At 42.4% G+C, this 23243-nt stretch overlaps 1 protein-coding gene across 9 annotated transcripts in view; it reads right to left on the reverse strand.

The window, feature by feature from the left end:
* Window positions 1–7000: 7000 nt before the first annotated feature.
* The window catches only part of WDFY3 (WD repeat and FYVE domain containing 3), a 372301-nt gene continuing 356058 nt past the window's right edge, over window positions 7001–23243 (reverse strand). For all 9 annotated transcript variants that reach the window (XM_075929522.1, XM_075929521.1, XM_075929523.1 and 6 more), the window contains 7 exons: window positions 22560–22739; window positions 20760–20942; window positions 18998–19094; window positions 12713–13027; window positions 11972–12083; window positions 11358–11555; window positions 7001–10363 (listed from right to left, as the gene is read on the reverse strand). In XM_075929522.1, coding sequence (XP_075785637.1) covers window positions 10243–10363; window positions 11358–11555; window positions 11972–12083; window positions 12713–13027; window positions 18998–19094; window positions 20760–20942; window positions 22560–22739 — 1206 coding nt within the window. In that variant the 3' untranslated portion in view covers window positions 7001–10242. The remainder of the gene's footprint in view (window positions 10364–11357; window positions 11556–11971; window positions 12084–12712; window positions 13028–18997; window positions 19095–20759; window positions 20943–22559; window positions 22740–23243) is intronic.

Raw genomic sequence — 23243 nt, forward strand, 5'->3', positions numbered from 1 at the left:
CCTCTTGGTGGTGTACACTGCTCCTCAAAGCTGTCCAGGGAGCCAGTGTATACCACCAAGAGGAACTCTGCCTGGATTTGTGAAGCTAGGGAGGAATAGGGTTGCCAAGTGTCCGGTATTCACGCGGACAGTCCGGTATTTTCACCTCCTGTCAGGTAAAAAAATTCAGAGAAAACCGGATACCTGAGATGTCCAATATACAGTGGTCTCAGATTTTATTCAAAACTAAACAAAATGTACACTGTATATTGCTTGTTTATAATTCAAAGATTTTGTTTACTTTTGAATAGAATCCGAGACCACTGTATATTGTTTCAGGACTACATACCAATTGTATTTAGGACTAGGTAATCTGTATATTATCTGTACATAGTAAAATAGTCTTATATATGCTTATAAAAGAGAGATGTTCTAATTTCAAAATAAAGTTTCCATTCAGTGGTAATGTCAATACTAAATAGATGAGGGAACAAGTTAGTATTATATTTTTATATTTTACTATAAAACTACAGTACTGTTAAAAAATCTTCTAGAGCAAGAAATCAGCTTTAAAATCATAACACTAGCAAATTGTCTTTCAGTAGTCGTCATCTGTGCTTCCCCTGTTAGTTTGTTTTAAATAATACTACTGAAACTAAGCATATGTAGGGCTCTATAACTTGAAAGTAAAATGCAACACAACCTTAAGGTTAAAAGATAGCATAGCCAAAATTATGAGCTATGGATAAATGCTAGTTCCAAAAATTATTGAAAGGAAGTAGTGTTTGGTGAAGCAGGACAGGGTGACAAAAATAATCTATGAACATTTAAATAAGGCTTTAGTAGTTAGGTAATGGTATTTTAGTAGATTCTTCCAGGAAGAAATACAGCCTTACTAGAGTTGAGTCCAAATGTATTCTCTAGGTAAGAAAATTAAAAATTATAAAAAATAAAATGTTTGAGCTCTTATTGCAATGTTTCTAGGATGTATATTAAGTAAGTAGACTATATTGTAGCAGTGAATCACCTGAAGTCCATAGATCTTTATTTGCACTGTAAAAATGACAGTTACATCAAAAAATCATTTTCAGAAGCATTAATGGTTAACCACTCAATCTACCGGTGTACGTTTATCGCTTATCAGCGTAGGACCTGATGTAGGTCTTTTCAGGATTAGGTCTTTAACTTTTAACTTGTGAAATGCCAGACATGTTTCCTCTCATTGTTCAGTGTGCCCGTGACCCTCCATGCCTTTCACATTTCTTATTATTAGTTCCAGTAATATAGGCATACAGCTTAGTCTAAATTTTACACCAGTGATTTCTCTTCCTTTTGCCCTTCTGTTTGGCAATGCTGTTGTAATTATCTTGTTCAACTAAACAAATATAGAAACAATGTATATACTGTAAATGGTATCATTATGTATGTTTTAATTGTTTCAGTCTTTTATTAAAGGTAAGATTGGGAAAATAAAGCTGGGACAGAAATCCTGTATAATCTGACTTTTGTCCTTTTTTTCTCTATAGCAAATACATTTATTAAAAATGTATCTTTCTGTTGTTAGAAGTAGGGTGTCAATCACTGATTTTTAACATGTTAATTTTGTATCTGTGGGTGGGGAGGCAGGAATCAGTGGGACCTGACCATGTCCAGCCAGATACAGTAGCTCAAGTGGGAGAGCTCAAGGAAGAAAGGAGCAAAGGAAAGAGGAAGTGGCTTCTATCCCAGCTCTAGCAGAGAGATAGGGGATCCTGTCCAGCTCCTCACTCTGCGGTCTGACCAGCCAGCCCCTCACTCTTGTGCCCTGTTGCCCCCAGTTGACTCCTTGCCCTGGAAACCAACCATCCTCCCCTGCCCCTCACATTCTTCCTCTCCCTTGGCTCTAGCCACTCCCATGCCCTAGAGGGAAAGAAAGTATGCTGGGAGTGGGACGATTTCTTTGTTAATGGTGTAGGTCAGGAGAAAGAAAGAGCCTGAAGCATGAGCCTGGTGTTTGAACCAAAGTTAGCAAAAGTTATACTAAGAGTAACGGACAGGCCGTGTCAAAAGCAGACGGTTGCCTGAAAGTCAGTGTCTCTCGGCAATAGAACTGCTAGCACTGCTAAAAGCACATCGAATATGTAAATACATTCATTCCACTAGGACAGTACAAGGACACCCCAACTTCGTACATGGTAAAGTAGTTTGAAACAACAAGAGCGAAAGCATAACAATGGGTAGTGAATGTTTGGAGGAAAGTGCAGGGGGAGGTACCAGATGTGATATTAAGATGATACGTACAGTGTATATCATAGATGGTTTATCTCGGTCTATAAATGTTCGGGTACCTCTTTGGCCGGCCTAGGGAGGCAATAGTAAAATCCATAGTATTGACTGAGCTGAGTCCATTGTCACGGGTACAAACACACAGAGGCTCAGAAACCAGCTGGCTATTGATGATTATTAATGTACTTCATTCAACAATAAGCCTGGCCCCTGAGTGCCTTCGTATCTTATCTAAGTCTGTAGACTTTGGGGGCTCTTGTGAAGTCAATTATGCCAGCTACCTGCCCAAAGCTGGCATAATCTACTAAGGAAGCGTACAAAAAGGCACAGAGCTGAACGTTTATCATCACAGAGTAGGAGATCTGTCAGGACACCACACCAGTCAACCCTAAATTTACTACAGCACTGTCCTGACCTACTACAAATGTTAGTCTTGTTATCATGGGCAATAATTTATACGCTAAGAAAAAGTGGTATAAGAATGTAAAATGCAGTATAACTTGCATACTAGTTTTTGCAAATAAGGTGTTTCTGATGTATTCTTACAGATGAGCCATAGTATGGCTGATAAAAAAATGATAGATAATGCACTTATTTGCACAGCAGTTGCTTGACTCCTTGCAGCAAAAGTTTCCTTTGGGTTGCTACAGCATTGCAGTGAGACATTTGGAGGCGGTTTCTGGTGGCAAAATGGCCAACTTGATAACATCCTTTGTGCTCTGCTTCCAGTATTCCTGATTCTCTGTACTGCTAACATTCTCTGCTCTCAGTATGGCTGTGTCTAGACTGGCAAGTTTTTCCGCAAAATCATCTGCTTTTGCAGAAAAACTTGCCAGCGGTCTGCACTGGCCACTTGAATTTCTGGAAAAGCACTGACGATCTCATGTAAGATCGTCAGTGCTTTTCCGGAAATACTATGCTGCTCCCGTTCGGGCAAAAGTCTTTTTCCGAAAAACTTTTGTGCAAAAGGGCCAGTGTAAACAGCCCAGTACCATTTTCCGCACAAAAGCCCCGATTGCGAAAATGGCAATCGGGGCTTTTTTTGCGGAAAACCGCATCTAGATTGGCCACGGACGCTTTTCCGCAAAAAGTGCTTTTGCGGAAAAGCATCCTGCCAATCTAGACGTGCTTTTCATGGAAAACTTTTCCGTTAAGCATTTTCGGAAAATCATGCCAGTGTAGACGTAGCCTATCTGTTCTGCCAGCTGGTCATAAAGTCTCTCTGAACCGTTTAGCTATAAGACAAAAACAAGTGTGGCTGCAGCACTGCACTGAGAGGGAGGCATATGCTCTCTGCTGAACGTTGCTAAACAAAGCCAGTAGCTCCGCTTTCTTCTTTTAGGGTGTCTACACTACAGAGTTTTGTTGGAAAAATGGCCGTTTTCTGACAAAACCTGAGTTATGTCCACAGTGCAATTGCGTTCTTCCGAAAGTAAATCGGCATTGGCAATCCTCTTTCTACATGGAAGAAGCCTTTTTCCGAAAGAGCTTTTTTGGAAAAAGGCACGTGTGGACGGGGAAGAGGGCGTTCTTTTCGAAGACGAGGAAAGAGGAAAAAGCACAGGTGGCCCGGTGGCCACTCCATCCATAGTAATCACAGCTTAAATGCGACATAGCTTCCATTCAGTGTGGATGCTCTTTTTCGAAAAAGCAGCTTTTTCAATGCACTTTTGTGCATGGACGCTCTCTTTCGGAAGAAGTTTTTTCAGAAGAGCTATTCTGAAAAAAGCCTGCAGTCTAGACATAGCCTTAGTGTCCCTATGGGTGCTCTACTGTAGGGCTTTGTCTACACTGCAGGTTTTTGCACAAGAAGGCTTTTGTGGAAGAGATCGTTCGCAAAAACTTCCTGCGCAAAAGCTCATCCACACCTCAAAAGCACATCACAATGTGCTTTTGTGTAAGAGAGCATCCACACTGCATGGATACTCTTGCACAAGAAAGTTCTATCAGAACACCTGTGCTTTTTGTGATAAGCTCTTTTTGCTCAAGAAACACCTGTTGAGCGTCCACACACACTTTTTGCACAAGAACTCTTGCGCAAAAAGGAGTTATGCCGCTAGAAGGAGGTTTACCTGCACTGCAAAAAGCCCTCTGTTTTGTCGATTGACTGTAGATTTTCTTGTGCAAATACGCGCTTGAGGTGTGTGTGGATGCTCTGGGGGGTTTTGCGCAAGAGGGCCAGTGTAGACAGCAACGTTATAATGTTTTGCGCAAGAAAGCCCCATGGCTAAAATGGCCATCGGAGCTTTCTTATGCAAGAGAGCGTCTATACTGGCACGGATGCTTTTGCGCAAAAGCAAATCTTTTGCGCAAAGGCACATGCCAGTATAGACGCTTTCTTGCACAAATACTTTTAACGGAAAAACTTTTCCGTTAAAAGTATTTGTGCAAAATCATGCCAGTCTAGACACAGCCCTTTTGTCCAGATTTCCAGCTTTTACAAAAACTGTCTTCTCTATGTAAAATGGACACTAGATAGCTAAATAGGCTCAGGTATCCAGGTTTTGCAGCATCCTCTTGGTATAAATTCGCAAAGCTGCCGTGAGGCTATAGACAACACCTTCATAATACACTGGAAGCCTCCTTTGGCAGGCAGATGAGACAGAAATCATCTTCCTAGAATTTTTTTTTCTTCATAATCAGCCCTACAGCCGTTCATTGGTTACTGTTTCCCAGAGACACTGGGTGATGCTGGGCTGCAGAATGGAAATTTGCTACTTCTAACTTCCTCTCTGTTAGCAACATCTCATGGCCCAAAGATTAAATACTAAAGTGGGACTGTTCCCTTTTATCCTGGTCTAAAGTACATAATTATCTCTAAGATATTTGTTAATAGGGATATGCAAGTTCTGTATCAGAATCCTAGGGCTGGAGAAGACCCCAGAAGGTCGAGTCTAGCTCTCTGCCCAAAGCAGGATCAACAACAACTAAATCATCCCAGCCAGGGCTTTGTCAAGCTGGTACTTAAAAACCTCTAGGGGTGGAGATTCCACCACCTCCCTAGGTAACACATTCCAGTGCTTCACCACCTTCCTAGTGAAAGAGTTTTTTCTAATATCCAACCTAGACCTCCCCCACTGTAACTAAGCCCATTGCTCCTTGTTCTGTCATCTGTCACTACTGAGAACAGCCTCTCGCCATCCTCTTTGGAACCTCCCTTCAGGCAGTTGAAGGCTGCTATCAAATCCCCCCTCACTCCTCTCTTCTGCAGACTAAAGAAGCGCAAATTCCTCCACCTCTCCTCATAGGTCATGTGCTCCAGCCCCCTAATCATTTTGGTTGCCCTCCGCTGAACCCTCTTCAATGCATCCACATCCTTTCTAAAGTGGGGGCCCCAGAACTGGACACAATACTCCAGATGTGTCCTCACCAGTGCCAAATAAACGGGAATAACTTCTCTAGATCTGCTGGCATTACTCCTCCTAATGCACCCCAATATGCCATTAGCCTTCTCGTCTACAAGGGCACACTGTTGACTCATATCCAACTTCTCATCCACTGTAACCCCCAAGTCCTTTTCTGCTGAACTGCTACTTAGCCATTTGGTCCCCAGCCTGTAACAATGCTTGGGATTCTTCCATCTCAAGCACAGGACTCTACACTTGTCCTTGTTGAACAAAACCGGCCCTAGAATCAATCCTTGGGGCACTCCACTTGAAACCGACCACTAATCAGACATCAAGTTGTTGGGTCCCACAATCTAGCCAGCTTTCTATCCATCTTCCAGTCCATTTATTCAATCCATACTTCCTTAACTTGCTGGCAAGAATATTGTGAAAGACCGCATTAAAAGCTTTGCTAAAGTAAAAATAGATCACATCCACTGATTTCCCCATGTCCACAGAGCCAGTTATCTTATCATAGAAGTTAATCAGATTGGTCAGGTATGACTTACCCTTGGTGAATCCATGTTGACTGTTCCTGATCACTTTCCCCTCTTCCAAGTGCTTCAAAATGGATTCCTTTGGGAACCCCTCCTCCTTTTGGAATAACTCCTCTGGGAACAAGGAAGAGCAGAGGAAACATGACCAAACCACTGATACATTTCCAAAGGTGCAGATAGAGGAGAATATCCCAGAAGTGCAGAACTATGGGAGATCCCATTGGCAGAAAGGCATTATAGGTAAGAAATGTTCTGTTCCTCTCTGCAAGATCCATTATTTCCTGACAAATGCTAGTAATGCAGTACCAGATCTGGCATCACTGCACGTGTGTTGGAGGCAGCCAGCTATTAGGCAGAATTGGAACACTTAATCCTGTGAGCAAGTTTTAAGGGATAGCATGTAACTACGAGTAAGTTCGTTGATGAAACATGAGCTCACCTTCCAGCAAACTGTTACTGATATAATTGTTGGGGGAAAAGGGATATTCCAAAGGTTAGACTTACAGCAGAATCTCTCACAAGCTAAGACAGGATTGAATTTTGCTTGTGGGAGGAGGTTAAGTTAAAATTTAGATTTTTCCCCCTCCAATATTCCATAAGGAACTAGGCTTAGTCATTCCCTTCTCAGTGTTTCCTACATTATTGCGATATACTGTTATTCCCATCACAGCCAATCATCTGGATTTCAAGAACTACGATAGCTGTAGAACAAAATACATGGCCTTTGTGTTCTTTTAGCATTTGTAAATTACAGTACTCACATTTGGAGAACAAATCAAATATGAAGGGTACTAACTTTTTTTTGTAAAGAAAGTATTCACCTGCAACCATTGCTTTCTTATTCAAATTCTTTTAAGAGAAATGCAAAACAGCTTTTTGGTGGTAAATAGCAGGTATTTATTTTAAATGAAAAAAAAAAAATACTTAAGTACCTGAACTATTGCATTTAATCATGTATTGTAATTGTGTTACTCTACCTTTTTGCATTGGAGACAAATATACAATGAACATTCAGATATCACAGATTGCACACTAGATAGTAATTCTTCAGGCCTTTTACATAACCACCAAAAACAGATACTGGATTCTGCAATATAGTACAAAATTCCACACTCCAGTCCTAGCCAGTTATCTTCAATTTACTCCTGTTGCTGTACAAATAAGTGGCCATTTACTAGGGCTTACAGGTTAACAAGACAAAAAAAATATACATTGCACTGACACAAAAAGTCAGCTGTGTTAATAGTCATGCAACAAGTAACCAAACTTGCTGAAATTAAAAATACTTTCTAAAAACAGTTTTAACTGCATAAATATTTTGTACACAGTTCATTTACTGAAACAAAAGGAGTTTTTAAATGATACAAAGCAAAAATAAGTTTCTACCAATTTTATACATAAGAAAGTGCAAAATAACTTATCTAGAGTGTTTTGCCATTGAATGTGGTTTGGAGGCAGCCAAATTCACCTTCATAAGTATGACATGACAGTTGCACACCACATACAAGTGTTAGAGTACAAGAACAAGGCCCGCGAAGACGTGAGGTACTTGCAGAAAATATAAACTGCTAATGTTAGTGTACGTCTGTGTTTTTGCTCTAATAAATTTGTATATGGCCAATGAAGCCATTTGGAGAAACCAAAGTAGGTTTGTGCATTAAAAGCTAAAAAAGAAAAGACTACCCACAATTGAATAAAAGAGTTGCCCTCAGCACCAGTTGCCAGAGGAAATAGGATGAGATGGTGTTAGTATTCCACCACCTCAACACAAGACATTGTTTTGGAAAATTGTTTTATATACAGTGCAGGAGAGAAATTTCAACCGGAGGAATGGGTTTTATTGGTTTACTAAATCCAAGTTACGATTAAAAGGTATAGTACGCAGTTAGGGGGGTGAGGGGGGAGGAGGAGAGGAAGGTAGATGACCTTGATTTTGAGCGCAGTGCCAACTGTAAAAAGTGTAGAATAACACTGGTACAATGCATCTATAATTGAACACAGTTAATGTTCACAGTGGAAGTCCTGCAGTTCTACTTCAGCATAAGTTCTATATGCAGCTTTTATTTTAGTGGCAATATTAGATTCAATCACCATTTCTATGAGAAGCTTCTTGTTTCCAAGGGTTTATTGTGTGGGCTGTAAAAATTAATTTGGAGCGCAGATAGTGAGGTTTTAGCCCACTGGAAACAAGGGGAAAAGATTTCAGTGGACTTAAGTGCATTTAATGATTTTAAAGATGACACTCTGCAGGTCATAAACCCATGATCTGGATTACAGTGCTAAAGCATCAGAGAGAGCAGTAGGTAGGCTCTGTATGCACATTTTTTTAAAGATAAATTTGTCGTGCTGGCCATGCGAGGCAGCTACTGGCTTTAACTGGTCTAAACAAACCTGCATTTACTCACTCATTATGGGAGAGCTCTTAAAAAAAGCCTTTTGGTTCTTTTGGGGCCAAAATAGGAATTGTATCTAATAGTTACAGTCCATCACATATTTAAACAAATATATATCAAAATACCCATTTAACTTTCAGTGCATTCCAGGGTAAATAGTAAAATAACACAAATCAACAAAAGGTAGGTGCTTCAGTTAGTACTTGACTCTTTTGGGAAATCTCCTACCATCATAGAGGTTAATAGTTTCAATGGTGCAAATTATGGGTTGTATTTGCTTTAGTTATTAAATATCGTGACCAGATTATGCTGTCACACCAATATAAATTAAGGTAATTCCATTGTTCCACACATATCCACTAATGCAAGTTTGGCCCTTTAATTGGGTCACATGCTTACCATTGTTTAAAAGTATTACCAGTTTGTGAATACACGTAAATCTAGACCAGCTTCATCACCCATTTACAAAATACACACACACATACACTTTAAAAAACAACAACCAGAAAGTATAATCAACGGGCCTATCTTTTGCAACTGTTCCAGTCATGGTGGATGCCAGTGTCTGTCCCATATGTGGTGCAAATAAATTACTGACTAAAAATACTGCATTTAAACTCATTAAAACTTAATGGAAATCTTATCAATCACTATCTCGTCACTGAATGGTGAAGACTTAAAAGCAGTTCTGATATTAATATTTCCAGTTGTTCAGCAAGGATTATTTTCAGTAGAATAGTGCCAAAGAGCCACATACTAAGTTGTATGCAAGAAGTTGATGTTGAGTTACATGCAAGCCAATTTCTATTAATTTAAGAAGATAAAAGATGGTTCTTGCATTGCATGAATCAGCTGCTAACTATAATAAATAATGAACAAAACAGCAGCTGTAACATACATATAAAAGAGGCCTTATTAAATATGAACAATGAGGTGGTAAATAGCTAGATATAAAAAGCAACTACAGAGTGTATAATTTAGTTCCTAGTTATTTTACAATTAGAATAAAATATTGCAAGTCTTATTCCCCTAAAAAGTTTTCCTTTGAAAAAAATCCATGTCATTTCTACAAATAGCCTTGTTTAATTTAGGATATTGTGGGCAAATGAAAGAACAAACATGCACAGACTGAATTTTAAACAAAAATACAAATAATGCCATTTGAGTTTTTTAAACATTCATATTTAAGTTGATAGATGAGATTAAGATGTCACACAAAGTATAGTGGTTAGTCTGAAGTCCCATGTAACAGGCAGTTAAGTTCATATTTTGATAAAAAGGCCATTATACTTATTTACACTATACACAGTTGCTTGCGAAGAAGGCAGATTTATAACTATGTTCTAAAAAGCCTTCCCCCCAATAATGATGTCTAGCTCTACAAAACAAGATAAGAACAGATGATTAAGTGAGTGAGGATTTTCTTTTGATAGCCATATTAATAGGAAGATTTGGGTATTTAAAGTTTTACTGTATATGTGACTACCAATCTTGTCTTTCTGGTGCTTGCTGTTCATTTAAATATTTGTTAGCTTTATAACGTCAATCAACATAAATGAAATCAATGATCCCTTTTTTTTTCAGTGCTTAACACAGTACAAAGATAAATGTAAACGGACAATATTCTAATCCCTTCCAAATTTGCTGCACAATTCTGGAATTAATTCAAGGAGTTATTGTGGGGCTGAACGAGGATCCTGCAAGGTTTGGTCTTCAGTCTCATCAATTTTTAGGCCCCTCCTCAAAACCTCTCTCATGCTGCAGGTTGTAGTAACAGTTCTGACAGACTCTCACAGGTGATGATATTTTCAAACGCTTGATTTCAGACTGAAATCGACTGCACCTAAAAGAGGGAAATAAAATTGTAATTGTGTTCCTCTCCTAACCCGCTCTCTTATTTATAGTCCACAAATATTTTGCAGTTAGCCATTTTAGAGACTCAAAGAAAAGTTGGAGGGAGCAGGTGGGGGGAGAGGGGGAAGGAGGGGAGGAGGAAAAATCCCTATCTTAAAAAAATGCCATGATTAGAAATTTAGCACAATTGCATTGGGAATAGAATAGCTGGAATTTTTGCCTGTCTGTTTAGTGATGGTACAAAACCACTAAGAATAATTTTAATAAGCACCAGTCCAAAGCTTTTGTATAGATATACACTGTGTCCATATTCAAGAGCTGCATGACTTTGTGCCTATTTTAGAAAAATATTTTAAATCATATTCCAATACATGGCTTAAGTGCTCCAAATATGTAGTTAATATAGTACTAACTATATTAACTAGGGTAACTAGTTGAAAAAAAAGCTTCAGAGGGATAGCCGAGTTAGTCTGTAACAGGAAAAACTTAAACTAATAGTCTGGTAGCACTTTAAAGACTAAGAGAACATGTAGATGGTATCATGAGCTTTCATGGGCACAGCCCACTTCTCGGATGACCAGTCATCTGAAGAAGTGGGCTGTGCCCCCGAAAGCTCATGATACCATTTACATGTTTTGTTAGTCTTTAAAATGCTACTAGACTATTTACTGGTTTTTTTTATTTGAAAAAAAAAATTTCCACAATGCTCTGAGTCTAGAAGCTCATCACTTAGTTATTCCGCCATGTATGCTGGATGTAGGTTGGATTTAAAATTGCTAGTTCCGTTTTTAATCAAGATGCTACTGCTGCATTTTTGGCTTTAAGAAGCTGAATGGGACTACTGTTCTCAAAGTATTTCCATTAAATTGTGATATTTTTAGTGTTTTCATTAACAGTATTATTAAGAAACATACATTTTCACTTTTCTAAAACTCTCCTGCTTTGTACAATGAAAAGTCCAAGGAAAACAAATGACTGCTTACTTCTGACAGAAGAGTTGTCCACAGTTTCTACAGTGATGACGTCTTTCAGTGAGAGAAAATCGGACTGAACAGCCTGAACAGCTGTCTCCTCCTTCATCTTTTACCCAGTGGTCAGCTGCAGACCGGCCAGGTTGGTCACTCACAGACCAGCTGAACACTCTTCCTCGACCATCACCTACTAGAATCCTGCTATGATCCCTGAAAGAAACATGAATGAACATTCAAGCCACAACACACCAGGTTTGTTCACCATTACAATATCATAACTAGTTTTTGGCTTAACTGGGGATGATCAGACCATCACATAAATGCTGTACATGTCCGTGACTTGTTCATATCAAATGTTAAACTGAGACCAGAGGTGAACACAAACTAGCCTAGTCTTACTGGAGAAAACAATTATGACAGGGCATAACTAAAAGCTGTAGTAGTAATTAATCAGGTTTTCAGCCATATGTTTTTTATTTAGAATAAATCAGTTCCAAATGCTGATGTTCTGCCAGGCTTTCACCATATCTTAAAAAGTAGCGGAATGTAGCCTCTCCCCTCATACACGCACCCAAACTCATCCATTTTTTAAAAAACACTGTAAGCAACTGTGTTTGAATACTCACTTTGAAATGCCCAGTGCTGTGATCTCTGCAGGATGTGCATTGTCTTTGCGATCAAATGCCGTGTGCATAGTTAGTTTGCTTCTAAATACTAACTGACGCTCCCATCTGTATCCTAGAAGTGGGCAGGAAAAAAAAGTTATCTTGCTATTGGGTTGTCATCACACACCTGACTGTATCCTCTCCCCATGTGGTTAGGGGGAAGGAACAATCTCTCTCTGGAGCCACCCTCCCCCACCCCAGCAGTGTCTCTCCCATACAGGCCTGTGCTTATACAGCCTGTTGATACTGTTGACATTTTAAACTATTTCACTGCACATAAGAAAAGAGCGGAAGTGCCCTACTGTAGAGCTTTGCACCAAAGGGAAAGGAGGAGATGCAAAGGTCCAGACCAAGAAATGACACTGACATAGAGGAGATGTGAATTAAGATACACAGTTGGGCCCCATTAGCACATTAGCCTTGACTGATTTCACTTTTTCTAGAAGATGGACTCAGCCTTTAACAATTTGGGAAGCAGTGCTTTGCATGAAGAGCTGGAACAACATGCACCTTAATATACTACAAGTGACGCCCTTTACTGTCAATTTTGGAATTATGACTAACCAACCAGAAAACAAAATTAAGGACTTCTGTCTGCAAAACTTTCAGAGTTTAACAACGCAGTGCCTAATGCAGTAGAGACAGATATTTACTGTCCTGAGTTACTTAAGGGAGAGAGAATGTGCTTCTCAGTTCCAGTACCTGGCTTAAGTTTGCTGTAGTGCCGTACTTCTGCATGGTTTGGATGGCTAACGGGAGCATGGGGATGCACTTTATTTTGCCCCTCAGAATAGTTCACAAAGATAAAGCCGTCTTTCTCATCCAAGCTGAGCTGGTCTGACCAACGTCTTGAGTCATCGGAGCCGCTGTCTGCTGACCAAACTGCTGCTGCTCTGCTTGATGATACAGGTCTGTGGCTGGTGTTGTTTGGTTGTGTCTCCTGTGGTTTAGTGTTCTGACTGACACACTGATCATCTGCTTCAGAATCACTGCTGTCCTCATCTTGGGCTTCCTGCCCTATTTTACATAGAAGAGAATAGAAAAAGTTAGCACAATAAATATAATGATACCTCATTTTCTTTCCTTTTACAAAGCTGCATTGCTTCACCATCTACAGAAAAACCTAGTGGGTGTAACAGGAGTCATTCCTGTAACCATAGACAGGAATATCATCAAATCAATGCAGGGAGTTAGCTACAGGATCCATACCAGTATCAGTGGCTATCACACTACTAATCTGTGTTCCACTGAAGACTACACTCCGCTGTGTTCCTGGAAATACCACTTCTCATTCTCTGGAGAGATTGCATAGGATTTTCAAACATGCCTAGTTGATTTCCAGTGGTATGTGTGGTCTTAAATCTCTTAAATGATTTGGAAAATTCTACTAATTTCTTTCCCTGGATTTCTACACCAAGTTGTAAAATGTAGTTATACTCTTCCAAATCTAATTCTCATCCCGTTCCAGAGGGAGGCTGCAGGGTTCAAGCTGTGTTAAGGAGGACATTGTTCTTTAGTATCACTATCATTTTGTGAGCCTCTTGTGTGAGAGAGGAAAAAACGTTTCCTGCCTTTTGTAACTGTTCTTTGTGATTTGCTGCTCAAGTACATTCCAATAGAGGCTTCGGGGGTAGCCAAGTTAGTATGTACAGAATAAACAACAAATGATGCCATCTATAAGTTTTGTTAGCACTTTATAGACTACCAGACCATTTGTTGTTTATTCCAATAGAGGTGTGTGTGTGTGCTGTGTACATGATAGAACATTTTTCCCTTAGCAGTACCCATCATTTTTTCGCCGCCTCCGTCTCCGAGAATATTTCCAAACCACCACTGAACATCAATCTGACCTACCAGATCCCCCCTACCAACACCAAAGGAAAAATAATTCTATATGGACTCCCCCTGACGGTCGGAATTACAATCTGGATTTCTATATACACAGCTTCCGCAACAACGCACAGACTGACATTATTCGCAAACGACAACAAGCGACACACAATCTTAGCCGCGCTGAACACCATGCCATCCAGAGTCTCAAAAACAACCTGGACATTGTAATCAAACCAGCTGACAAAGGGGGTGCTGTGGTCATTATGAATAAGGCCGACTATAACCAGGAGGCAACCAGACAACTCTCGAACACCACATTTTACAAACCTCTCCCCTCTGACCCCACCTTGGACTACCAAAAGAAACTACACTGTCTCCTTAAAAGCCTCCCCACAGCTACTCGGGAACAAATCCTCACAGAATCACCTTCTGACCCCCGACCAGGATTGTTCTATCTACTTCCCAAGATCCATAAACCTGGGCACCCCGGACGTCCCATCATCTCTGGTATTGGCACGCTCACTACTGGTCTATCCAGCTATGTAGACACTCTTCTCAAACCCTTCGTAACCAATACACCCAGCTATCTCCGAGACACTACTGACTTCCTAAGGAAACTACAAAACATCGATAACCTCCCCAATAATACCATCCTTGCCACCATGGATGTAGAAGCTCTACATACCAACATCCCACATGAAGACGGATTACAAGCAATTAGAAACACTATCCCAGAGGACACTACTGCCAACCTGATAGCAGACCTATGTAACTTTGTTCTCACCCACAATTATTTCCAGTTTGAGAACAACTTATACCTCCAGATCAGCGGCACAGCCATGGGTACACGCATGGCCCCACAGTATGCTAACATCTTTATGGCTGACCTAGAACAACGTTTCCTCAACTCCCGTCCCCTTTCACCCCTCCTCTACCTACGGTACATCGATGACATCTTTATGATCTGGACACATGGCCAAGAAACACTGGAGATATTCCACAGAGATTTCAACAACCTACACCCCACCATCAACCTCAGCCTGGACCATTCTACACGAGAGATCCACTTCCTGGACACCACCGTACAAATCAACAATGGAAAATTAGACACCACTCTCTACAGAAAACCCACCGACTCATACAGTTACCTACATGCATCCAGCTCCCATCCAGAACACACCACACGATCCATCGTCTATAGCCAAGCCCTTCGATACAACCGCATCTGCTCTAACCCCACTGACAGAGACCAGAAGCTTCAGGATCTCTACCAAGCATTTATAAATCTCAACTACCCACCCAGAGAAATAAAAAAGCAAATTGAAAGAGCCAGACGAATACCTAGAAACCATCTACTTCAAGACAGACCCAAGAAAACCAACAATAGAACACCACTTGTCATCACCTACAACCCCCAACTTAAACCTGTCCAACACATTATCAATAAACTACAGCCTATATTGGAACAGGATACCATACTCAAAGAGGCTCTGGGAGACAGACCCATAGTCTCCTATAGACAACCACCTAACCTCAAGATGATTCTTACCAACCACCACAGGACATACCACACTAATACCAACCCTGGTACCTTCCCTTGCAACAAACCCCGTTGCCAGCTTTGTCCACATATTCATTCTGCTGATACCATTATTGGACCTAACCAAGTGAGTTATAAGATCAAGAACACATATTCCTGCGCATCCAGAAATATAATCTATGCTATCATGTGCCGAAAGTGTCCGTCTGCTATGTACACTGGACAAACATCTCAGACACTTCGCCAAAGGATTAATGCCCACAAAACAGATATCAGACAAGATCACAAAGAGAAAACAGTTTCTTGCCACTTTAACCAGAAAGGACACTCTCTAAATGACTTAGCCACCTGCATTCTGCTACAAAGACCTTTTACATCTGCACTTGAAAGGGAATCCTCTGAACTGTCATTCATGTTAAAATTCGACACTTGCCAACAAGGACTTAACAAGACTTTGAACTTTCTCACCCATTACCAAGACAGTTTCCCCAATTATCACCTGTAATACCATTAACTCACAAACATCCCACTCTCCCTATCTTTAACATCAGCAATTCACAGACACTTACCTTCCTTCCTCCCCCTTCCCACCCCCCCGCATCCCCCTTCTGTTCTGCAATGTGATTTGTCCTTTTCATATTTGTTCATTTTTTTTTAATTGTATCCTTTGGTATATATGGTTGTGACTACTTTCTTCCACTATTTGATCTGAGGAAGTGGGTCTGGCCCACGAAAGCTCATCATCTAATAAACCATCTTGTTAGTCTTTAAAGTGCTACATTGTCCTGCATTTTGCTTCAGTACCCATCAGGTTGGCTGAGGAGTCCCCTGGCATGGTGCCTTCATGGCGTGATATACAGGACACTGGCAATTCCCCGCCCTCTCAGTTCCTTCTTATCCAAATCCTCTGACAAAGGGGAAGTAGATGGGATCCGGAATGAATAGGAGAAATACATCTCAAAGAACAACAGGCACGAAAGTGCATCCCAGCTCACCTGCAGTTTCCATGGAGGTTGCCTGGCTGGGGGTGCACGAAGAGGTACTTGTACCCTTGTGTAGCACAAAGCACCTCTTAATGCCCTTAGCCGTGGGTGGTGTGGATGCTGGGATTTGCAAACAACACCTTAGTGGTGCACGATTGGTCTTTTAGTTATTAGTGATTACACCACTCTTGAGGGACCCTGTGGAGCAAGATATCCATCATGTGGTCGGAGTCCTCTATGATCTCCACCTGCAACTGCAGGTTTTATGCCACATGCTGAAGGTGGTTTAGTGGCCCTTGTTGTCCGTAGCAGGGAGCGTCGTGACAGAGGTGCCAGCTACTGCCTCATCTGGGGATGCCCATGGGAGGGAGAGCTCATGGCCTTTCTGCTCCTGGGAGGGGGATTCAGGTCTTGCTTACTGGTTTGTGGCCACCTCTGGTGCCACACTCGGTGCTGTGAAAGGGTGTCTCAGTGCCATATGTACTGGTGGGTGGCACCTGTTCCTTCAGGGAACCGTGTTGATCCTGGGTGGCAGATGGCAGGATGTGGACAGGCAGGCCCCTAGGCTTGGTGGTAGGCCCATGGGATCCAAAAGAGTAATTGAATTGGTGCTCGTCACTGCTGCAGACAGGATGGCATTGGTGCCGGCACATCCCGTGGGCTACAGCCCCGGGAGCAATTGTGGGACCAGCTTCACCCAGATGCTGAGGACTCCTTGCCTGAATCCAACAAATACTCAGAACGCAAGGTGGTGGGGCTGGAGAGCGGAATTGCAGCAGCATTGCTGCATCATCATAGGCTTACCCTGGTGCTGGACTGCCCGTGCACGGATGTTGCTAAGGAGGTTGCTGGGGACGATGCAGTCAGGGCCGGCTGTGCCAGTGACTGCGATGGTGCCAGCACCTGTGCTGATGCTAAAGACGACAGCTGTGCCATCACCTACCATGTCAGGGATTGCACGGCAAGGATGATAAGATCCCTGGCAGCCTCAAAAGGTGTCTGGTGTGGAGGGGAGGAGAAGTCTAATTCCTCCTCCAACTCCTCCCTACTACGGGAGACAACCAGTGGTAGACTTGACAAACTCCATGGTGGGTCCAGAGTTGGTGGTGCTGGAATTTGCTGCCCTGTCTTTGGGTGCTCCAACTTAGGACGCATCCTGCTAGCAAACTTCAGAGGACGTTTGGCTAGGGACTGGCTTTTGTCTTCTTACATGGCACCGGGGAGCAGGAACAGTGCCCTATGCTCGCACCTTCCTGCAGCTGAGACCAGTGCTATGGTCCCTCAAGGCATCTTTACGTGGCACCAAGGGATCGATCCTGCACCAAGGCAAGTGCGCTGTTCACCACTAGAAGCAGTGCCAACTCCAGCACTGGTTGAGAGCATAAGTAAGAGCTTCTGGTGATGGTCCTGATTTTTTAGTCTGAGGCCTGAAACGCTTGCAATTACAGCACTTATCAATTTGATGGCCCTCTCCATGGCACTCGAGGCATGAAGAGTGTGGCTCACTTTTGGGCATAGGATTCCCACAGTTCTCACAAGATTTGAACCCGAGATTGTGGCATGCTCTAGTTACGGAAACTATAAACTGGGGAGCAGGAATCTTCCAGGCTAAGTACCTACCTACACAACTATAAATTAAACTGTAAGTTAACTGTGAATGACTGACTAACAGAAGATACCACAAACACACTTGCAAAGCAAGAGCACGAAGACATTCCAACAGCCAGCACTGGTGGTAAGAAGGAACCAAGAGGGTGGGGGGTTGCAGTGTCCAGTAAGTGCCAGGAAGGTGCCACACTAGAGGGATCCACAGCTGACCTGACTGGCACCACAAAGGGAAAAATTCTCCAACGATCATGCACATGGCACATGTATTGGAATGCATGTGAGCGATCACTTGAAAAATGTATTTTCCCATCCTATCGTTGTAGCATGAAAGCAGCAACCACTTCTTAGCAGAACATGCACCACTCTAACCCTTAACTGTACAGTTCTAAATTTTGTACTAAAAAAATTCATAATGATTGATGTAAAAAACCTGGGCAATAATGTCTGTAGTTCGCAGCTGGCATGATACAGAGCTAAAGTGAAGTAAAGTTTTAAAATCAGTATAAAAAAAACCATATTTGAGATACCAGCTACCTCATTTTATTTCGGTGGGCTGTGTTTATAGCATTCTTTAATAATCACAATAAATGCTATGCACTGTTGTATAATTAGGGTGAGAAGTTAATGGAAAACATATATGGATATGATACAATTCTGGTAGGTAAATTGTCAGTTTAATAAACTGACAATTACTTTCAATTCAGATTTGTTCAGTAGTCCCTTAGGAGCACTTACAGCTAGACACCAAAGTTACTTTTATACAAGGGGTAATTAGAATAAGATGTCTTGTGAGATCAAATTTAATATTTATTTTGAATATGGAAATGAAAAGATAGCTCTATAGAAAATGACCATATTTAGCACTGAATTCATCATACAGACAAGAACAGTATCTCCTCCATAAGACATAAGTGCTAAAAAAAACTTGTCAGAGGACGTTTGGCTACAGGCTGTCGTCTGCCTTCTTCTTACACCGATTTTAAAAAGATACTGAGAAAATTAAACAAAACAAAAGCAAAGCACCTATTTGTGCTTCTGGACAATCCTCTTGCATTTCCAAGATCTCCACAGGCTCCGGAGCTGGTGTTTCCGGTACTTGCAAAAACTCCATCCGCCAGAACTTTGAGGTGGGAGGAGGAGACAGAGGAAGAGAAGCATAAGATAAACATCAATTAGATTTTTATCAGCTGCCTATAAAATATTTTATGAACTAAGCCAGGCTACCAGAGCTGTATAGTCACACCACTCATCATCATTTACAATAGAAATCCCCTTTTTAGGGAGTAAGGTTATCACAGTAGGTTCTCACCTCTGGAAATCAAACCCAAATCAGAAACAAATTTTGCAGCATCAGCCCAGCCCTCATGATAAAGCCTTATCAAAGGCTCAATGTCTGGCTGGCAGTTGGTTTCTAGTGGAGTGCCCCAAGGATCGGTTCTAGGGCTAGTTTTGTTCAACATCTTTATTAATTACCTGGATGAGGGGATGGATTGCACCCTCAGCAAGTGTGCAGATGACACTAAGCTAGGGGGAGAGGTAGATATGTTGGAGAGTAGGGATGGAGTCAAGAGTGACCTAGACAAATTGGAGGACTGGGCCAAAAGAAATCTGATGAGGTTCAACAAGGACAAGTGCAGTGTCTTGCACTTGGGATGGAAGAATCCCAAGCACTGTTACAGGATAGGTACAGACTGGGTAAGCAAAAGTTCGGCAGAAAAGGACCTGGGGATAACAGTGGATGAGAAGCTGGATGTGAGTCAATAGTGTGCCCTGGTAGCAAAGAAGGCTAATGGGCATATTAGGGTGCATTAGAAGCAGCATTAGGAGGAGCACTGCCAGCATATCTAGAGAAGTTATTATTCCCCGTTATTTGGCACTGGTGAGGCCACATCTGGAGTATTGCATCCAGTTCTGGAGCCCCCACCATAGAAAGGATGTGATGCATTGGAGAGGGTTCAGTGGAGGGAGACCAAAATGATTAGAGAGCTGGAGCACATGACCTACGAGGAGAGGTGGAGGGATTTGGGCTTATTTAGTCTGCAGAAGCGAAGAGTGAGGGGGATTTGATAGCAGCCTTCAACTTCCTGAAGGGAGGTTCCAAAGAGGACGGAGAGAGGCTGTTCACAGTAGTGACGGATGGCAGAACAAGGAGCAATGGTCTCAAGTTGCAGTGGGGGAGGTCTAGGTTAATATTAGGAAAAACTATTTCACTAGGAAGGTGGTGAAGCACTGGAATGGGTTACCTAGGGAGGTGGTAGAATCTCCATCCCTAGAAGTTTTTAAGTCTCGGCTTGACAAAGCCCTGGCTGGGTTGATTTAGTTGGGATTGGTCCTGCTTTGGGCAGGAGGCTGGACTTGATGACCTCCTGAGGTCTCTTCCAGCCCTAGAATTCTACAAAAGCCACCTCCTATGTCAATTTGACATTAGCAGGGTCAGGAATGGAACAGAACAGCACTGTTGCAAGTGGAGATACAATGATGCTACTTGATCTCTCCTTTTCTTCTGTGAGAAAAACTGACCTGCTGAAGGCTTGCAGAATAAAATTAGGGAACTGAAAGTAATTCAGTAACCAAAACAGACAGGAAAGGGGTGCAAATTTAAATGCACAATCAGCTATCAATAACACACACATCAAAAAACAGAAGAGGTAAAAATTCACGAGTCCAGAAAGGGCTCTCTCTCTGTGCCATTTATAGTTATATTTTCTCTGTAACTCTGATATTATTTTAAATCCCTGGATGACTCCTAGTACGAGCACCTAAAGCAGAGACTCCTGCTACTTACTCGGACCACTCCATCTGAATGTCCTGTCACTATGACATTCTGGGTATCCCACTCGTTCATCTCAGACACACAGCAGCATAGGATTTGCTGGCTCCGTCCAGTGAAAGTGTTCACGCTCACAACTGGGTTTCCATTAATACTCCACACGTGGATGTAAGTGCCAGCACATGACACAATGTCACCCTGACAAAGGAAACAAAACCCAAAGTCTTTACATTTCAGTCTGGATTTTGGGCATTTACAAAAATAATTCAGAGGACAAGGTTTTTTTAAAATGGATGCTTAAAATTTAGGTTGCTAATCTGTATTTAGACATCGGAAGGAGGTTACCTCATTTAACATCTAGCAGGCCACTGATTAGATGCTTAAATACAGGCTTAGGGAGCCTAACTTTAGGCATCCATTTTTGAAAGCCTTTGTCAGAGAAATACAAACCTAACAGACCTACAATATGCAGTTGTTGGTTTGTTCTCAAGCCCATCATCTTCCATGGCAGGACTATTCACAACAGCACACATTCAGTACTTTGTTACCCTTTCTTTATGGTTGTATATGCTCCCGTCACTACACAAGTGTTCTTCTTTTGGACTACACTGATTCATAAGCACTTCACATTTTCAGTGTGGAGTACTAGTCTCATTAGGCCGTATGGAAGCATCCAGTTACATGGCTTTTGGGTGTAAGTTGTACAAATATTTCAAAATCCACTGAAGAGTTTGATACTTACTTCTGTTTGAACAATATATGGTTCTGCTTAAAATATGTAACAGTATAAAAAGGACTTAAACCAACAATGCTGTAGATATGTACCGTATTTTCCGGCGTATAGGGCGACTGGGTGTATAAGACGACCCCCTATCTTTTTAATTAAAAGATAGGGTTTCATCTTATACCCCAGCGCCCCTCCGCCTCCTTTGCTCCCGGTGTCCCTGGTCTGCTGGAGATGGTCCCCAGCAGACCAGAGGCACCGGGAGCAAAGCCGCCAGGAGCGCCTGGGCTGCCCCCCCCCCCCCCCCCCGCTGGAGCCCCTCCGCGGCTTTGAAAGCCTCGGGGGAAGCCGGCGGCGGGGCATCCCAGGCGCGCCTGGGCTGCGCCCCCGCCGGAGCCCCTCCGCGGCTTTGAAAGCCTCGGGGGAAGCCGGCGGGGGGGCATCCCAGGCGCGCATGGGATGCCCCCCCGCCGGAGCCCCTCCGCGCCGCCGCGGAGGGGCTCCGGCGGGGGCGCAGCCCAGGCGCGCCTGGGATGCCCCGCCGCCGGCTTCCCCCGAGGCTTTCAAAGCCGCGGAGGGGCTCCGGCGGGGGCGCAGCCCAGGCGCGCCTGGGATGCCCCGCCGCCGGCTTCCCCCGAGGCTTTCAAAGCCGCGGAGGGGCTCCGGCGGGGGGGCAGCCCATGCGCGCCTGGGATGCCCCCCCGCCGGCTTCCCCCGAGGCTTTCAAAGCCGCGGAGGGGCTCCGGCGGGGGCGCAGCCCAGGCGCGCCTGGGATGCCCCGCCGCCGGCTTCCCCCGAGGCTTTCAAAGCCGTGGAGGGGCTCCGGCGGCGGGGCATCCGGTGTACAAGATGACCCCCGATTTTTGGGGGATGTTTTTTAACATCAGAGGTCGTCTTGTACGCCGGAATATACGGTATATGCTTTGGAACTCTTGTATGCATGTATTCAAATAAAATGAATTAAAGAAGAATTTGGATTGATGTATGAGAAAGCCTTTGTTATTTTGTAAGAAAATTTTTTTAGGAAAACCTTTGGAAAATCTTAATGTTTAAATTTTTGAACATGAATCATACAGTTTATTGGTTCTTACCGTTAACTCATTTATACAAAGTGCTGAAACTGGAGCCCTGTGACCTCGGAGCTGTGTTAGAAATGATAATTTGTTTAAATCCCATATGATGCAGGTACGATCACGTGATCCACTCACAATTATGTGATAAGCCAGTGATGCTGTTGCGCATGTGACAGTATCAGTATGACCAAGCAACGCCTAAGAACAAAACCAAACAAAAATCACTGACCATTTTAAAATCAAGATTGGATGTTTTTTCTAAAAGATCTGTTCTAGGGATTATTTTGGGGAAATTTCTATGGCCTATGTTAAACAGGAGGTCAGATTAGATGTTGGTCAGATTAATTGGACCCTTCTGATCTTAGTATCTATGAGGAGGAGCACAGGTATAATTGCAAATACAGGAATTCATTATACTACATCAATTAATATAAATGGAAAGGAGACAGTTTATTTAGAGAAACTGGGACTTTCAAAAAGCAAATGATGCACGTTTAAGATAAAAATGGATTTTAGCTAAAAGAAGTATTTAAAAAGTTTTAGTATACGGTAAGCCAAGAACCCTAACATTATGATAATGTTATTCAGTTTCTTACACAACTGCTTTTAGTACAGGCTCAACACATGATACTAGGCTATTTTCACACACCGTTTGATGATTTGGTTCACCTAGGAACTGCTCAAAGTATCGCATAATACTCA

This window comes from Pelodiscus sinensis, chromosome 5, assembly GCF_049634645.1.
Source record: "Pelodiscus sinensis isolate JC-2024 chromosome 5, ASM4963464v1, whole genome shotgun sequence".
Lineage (NCBI taxonomy): Eukaryota > Metazoa > Chordata > Testudines > Trionychidae > Pelodiscus > Pelodiscus sinensis.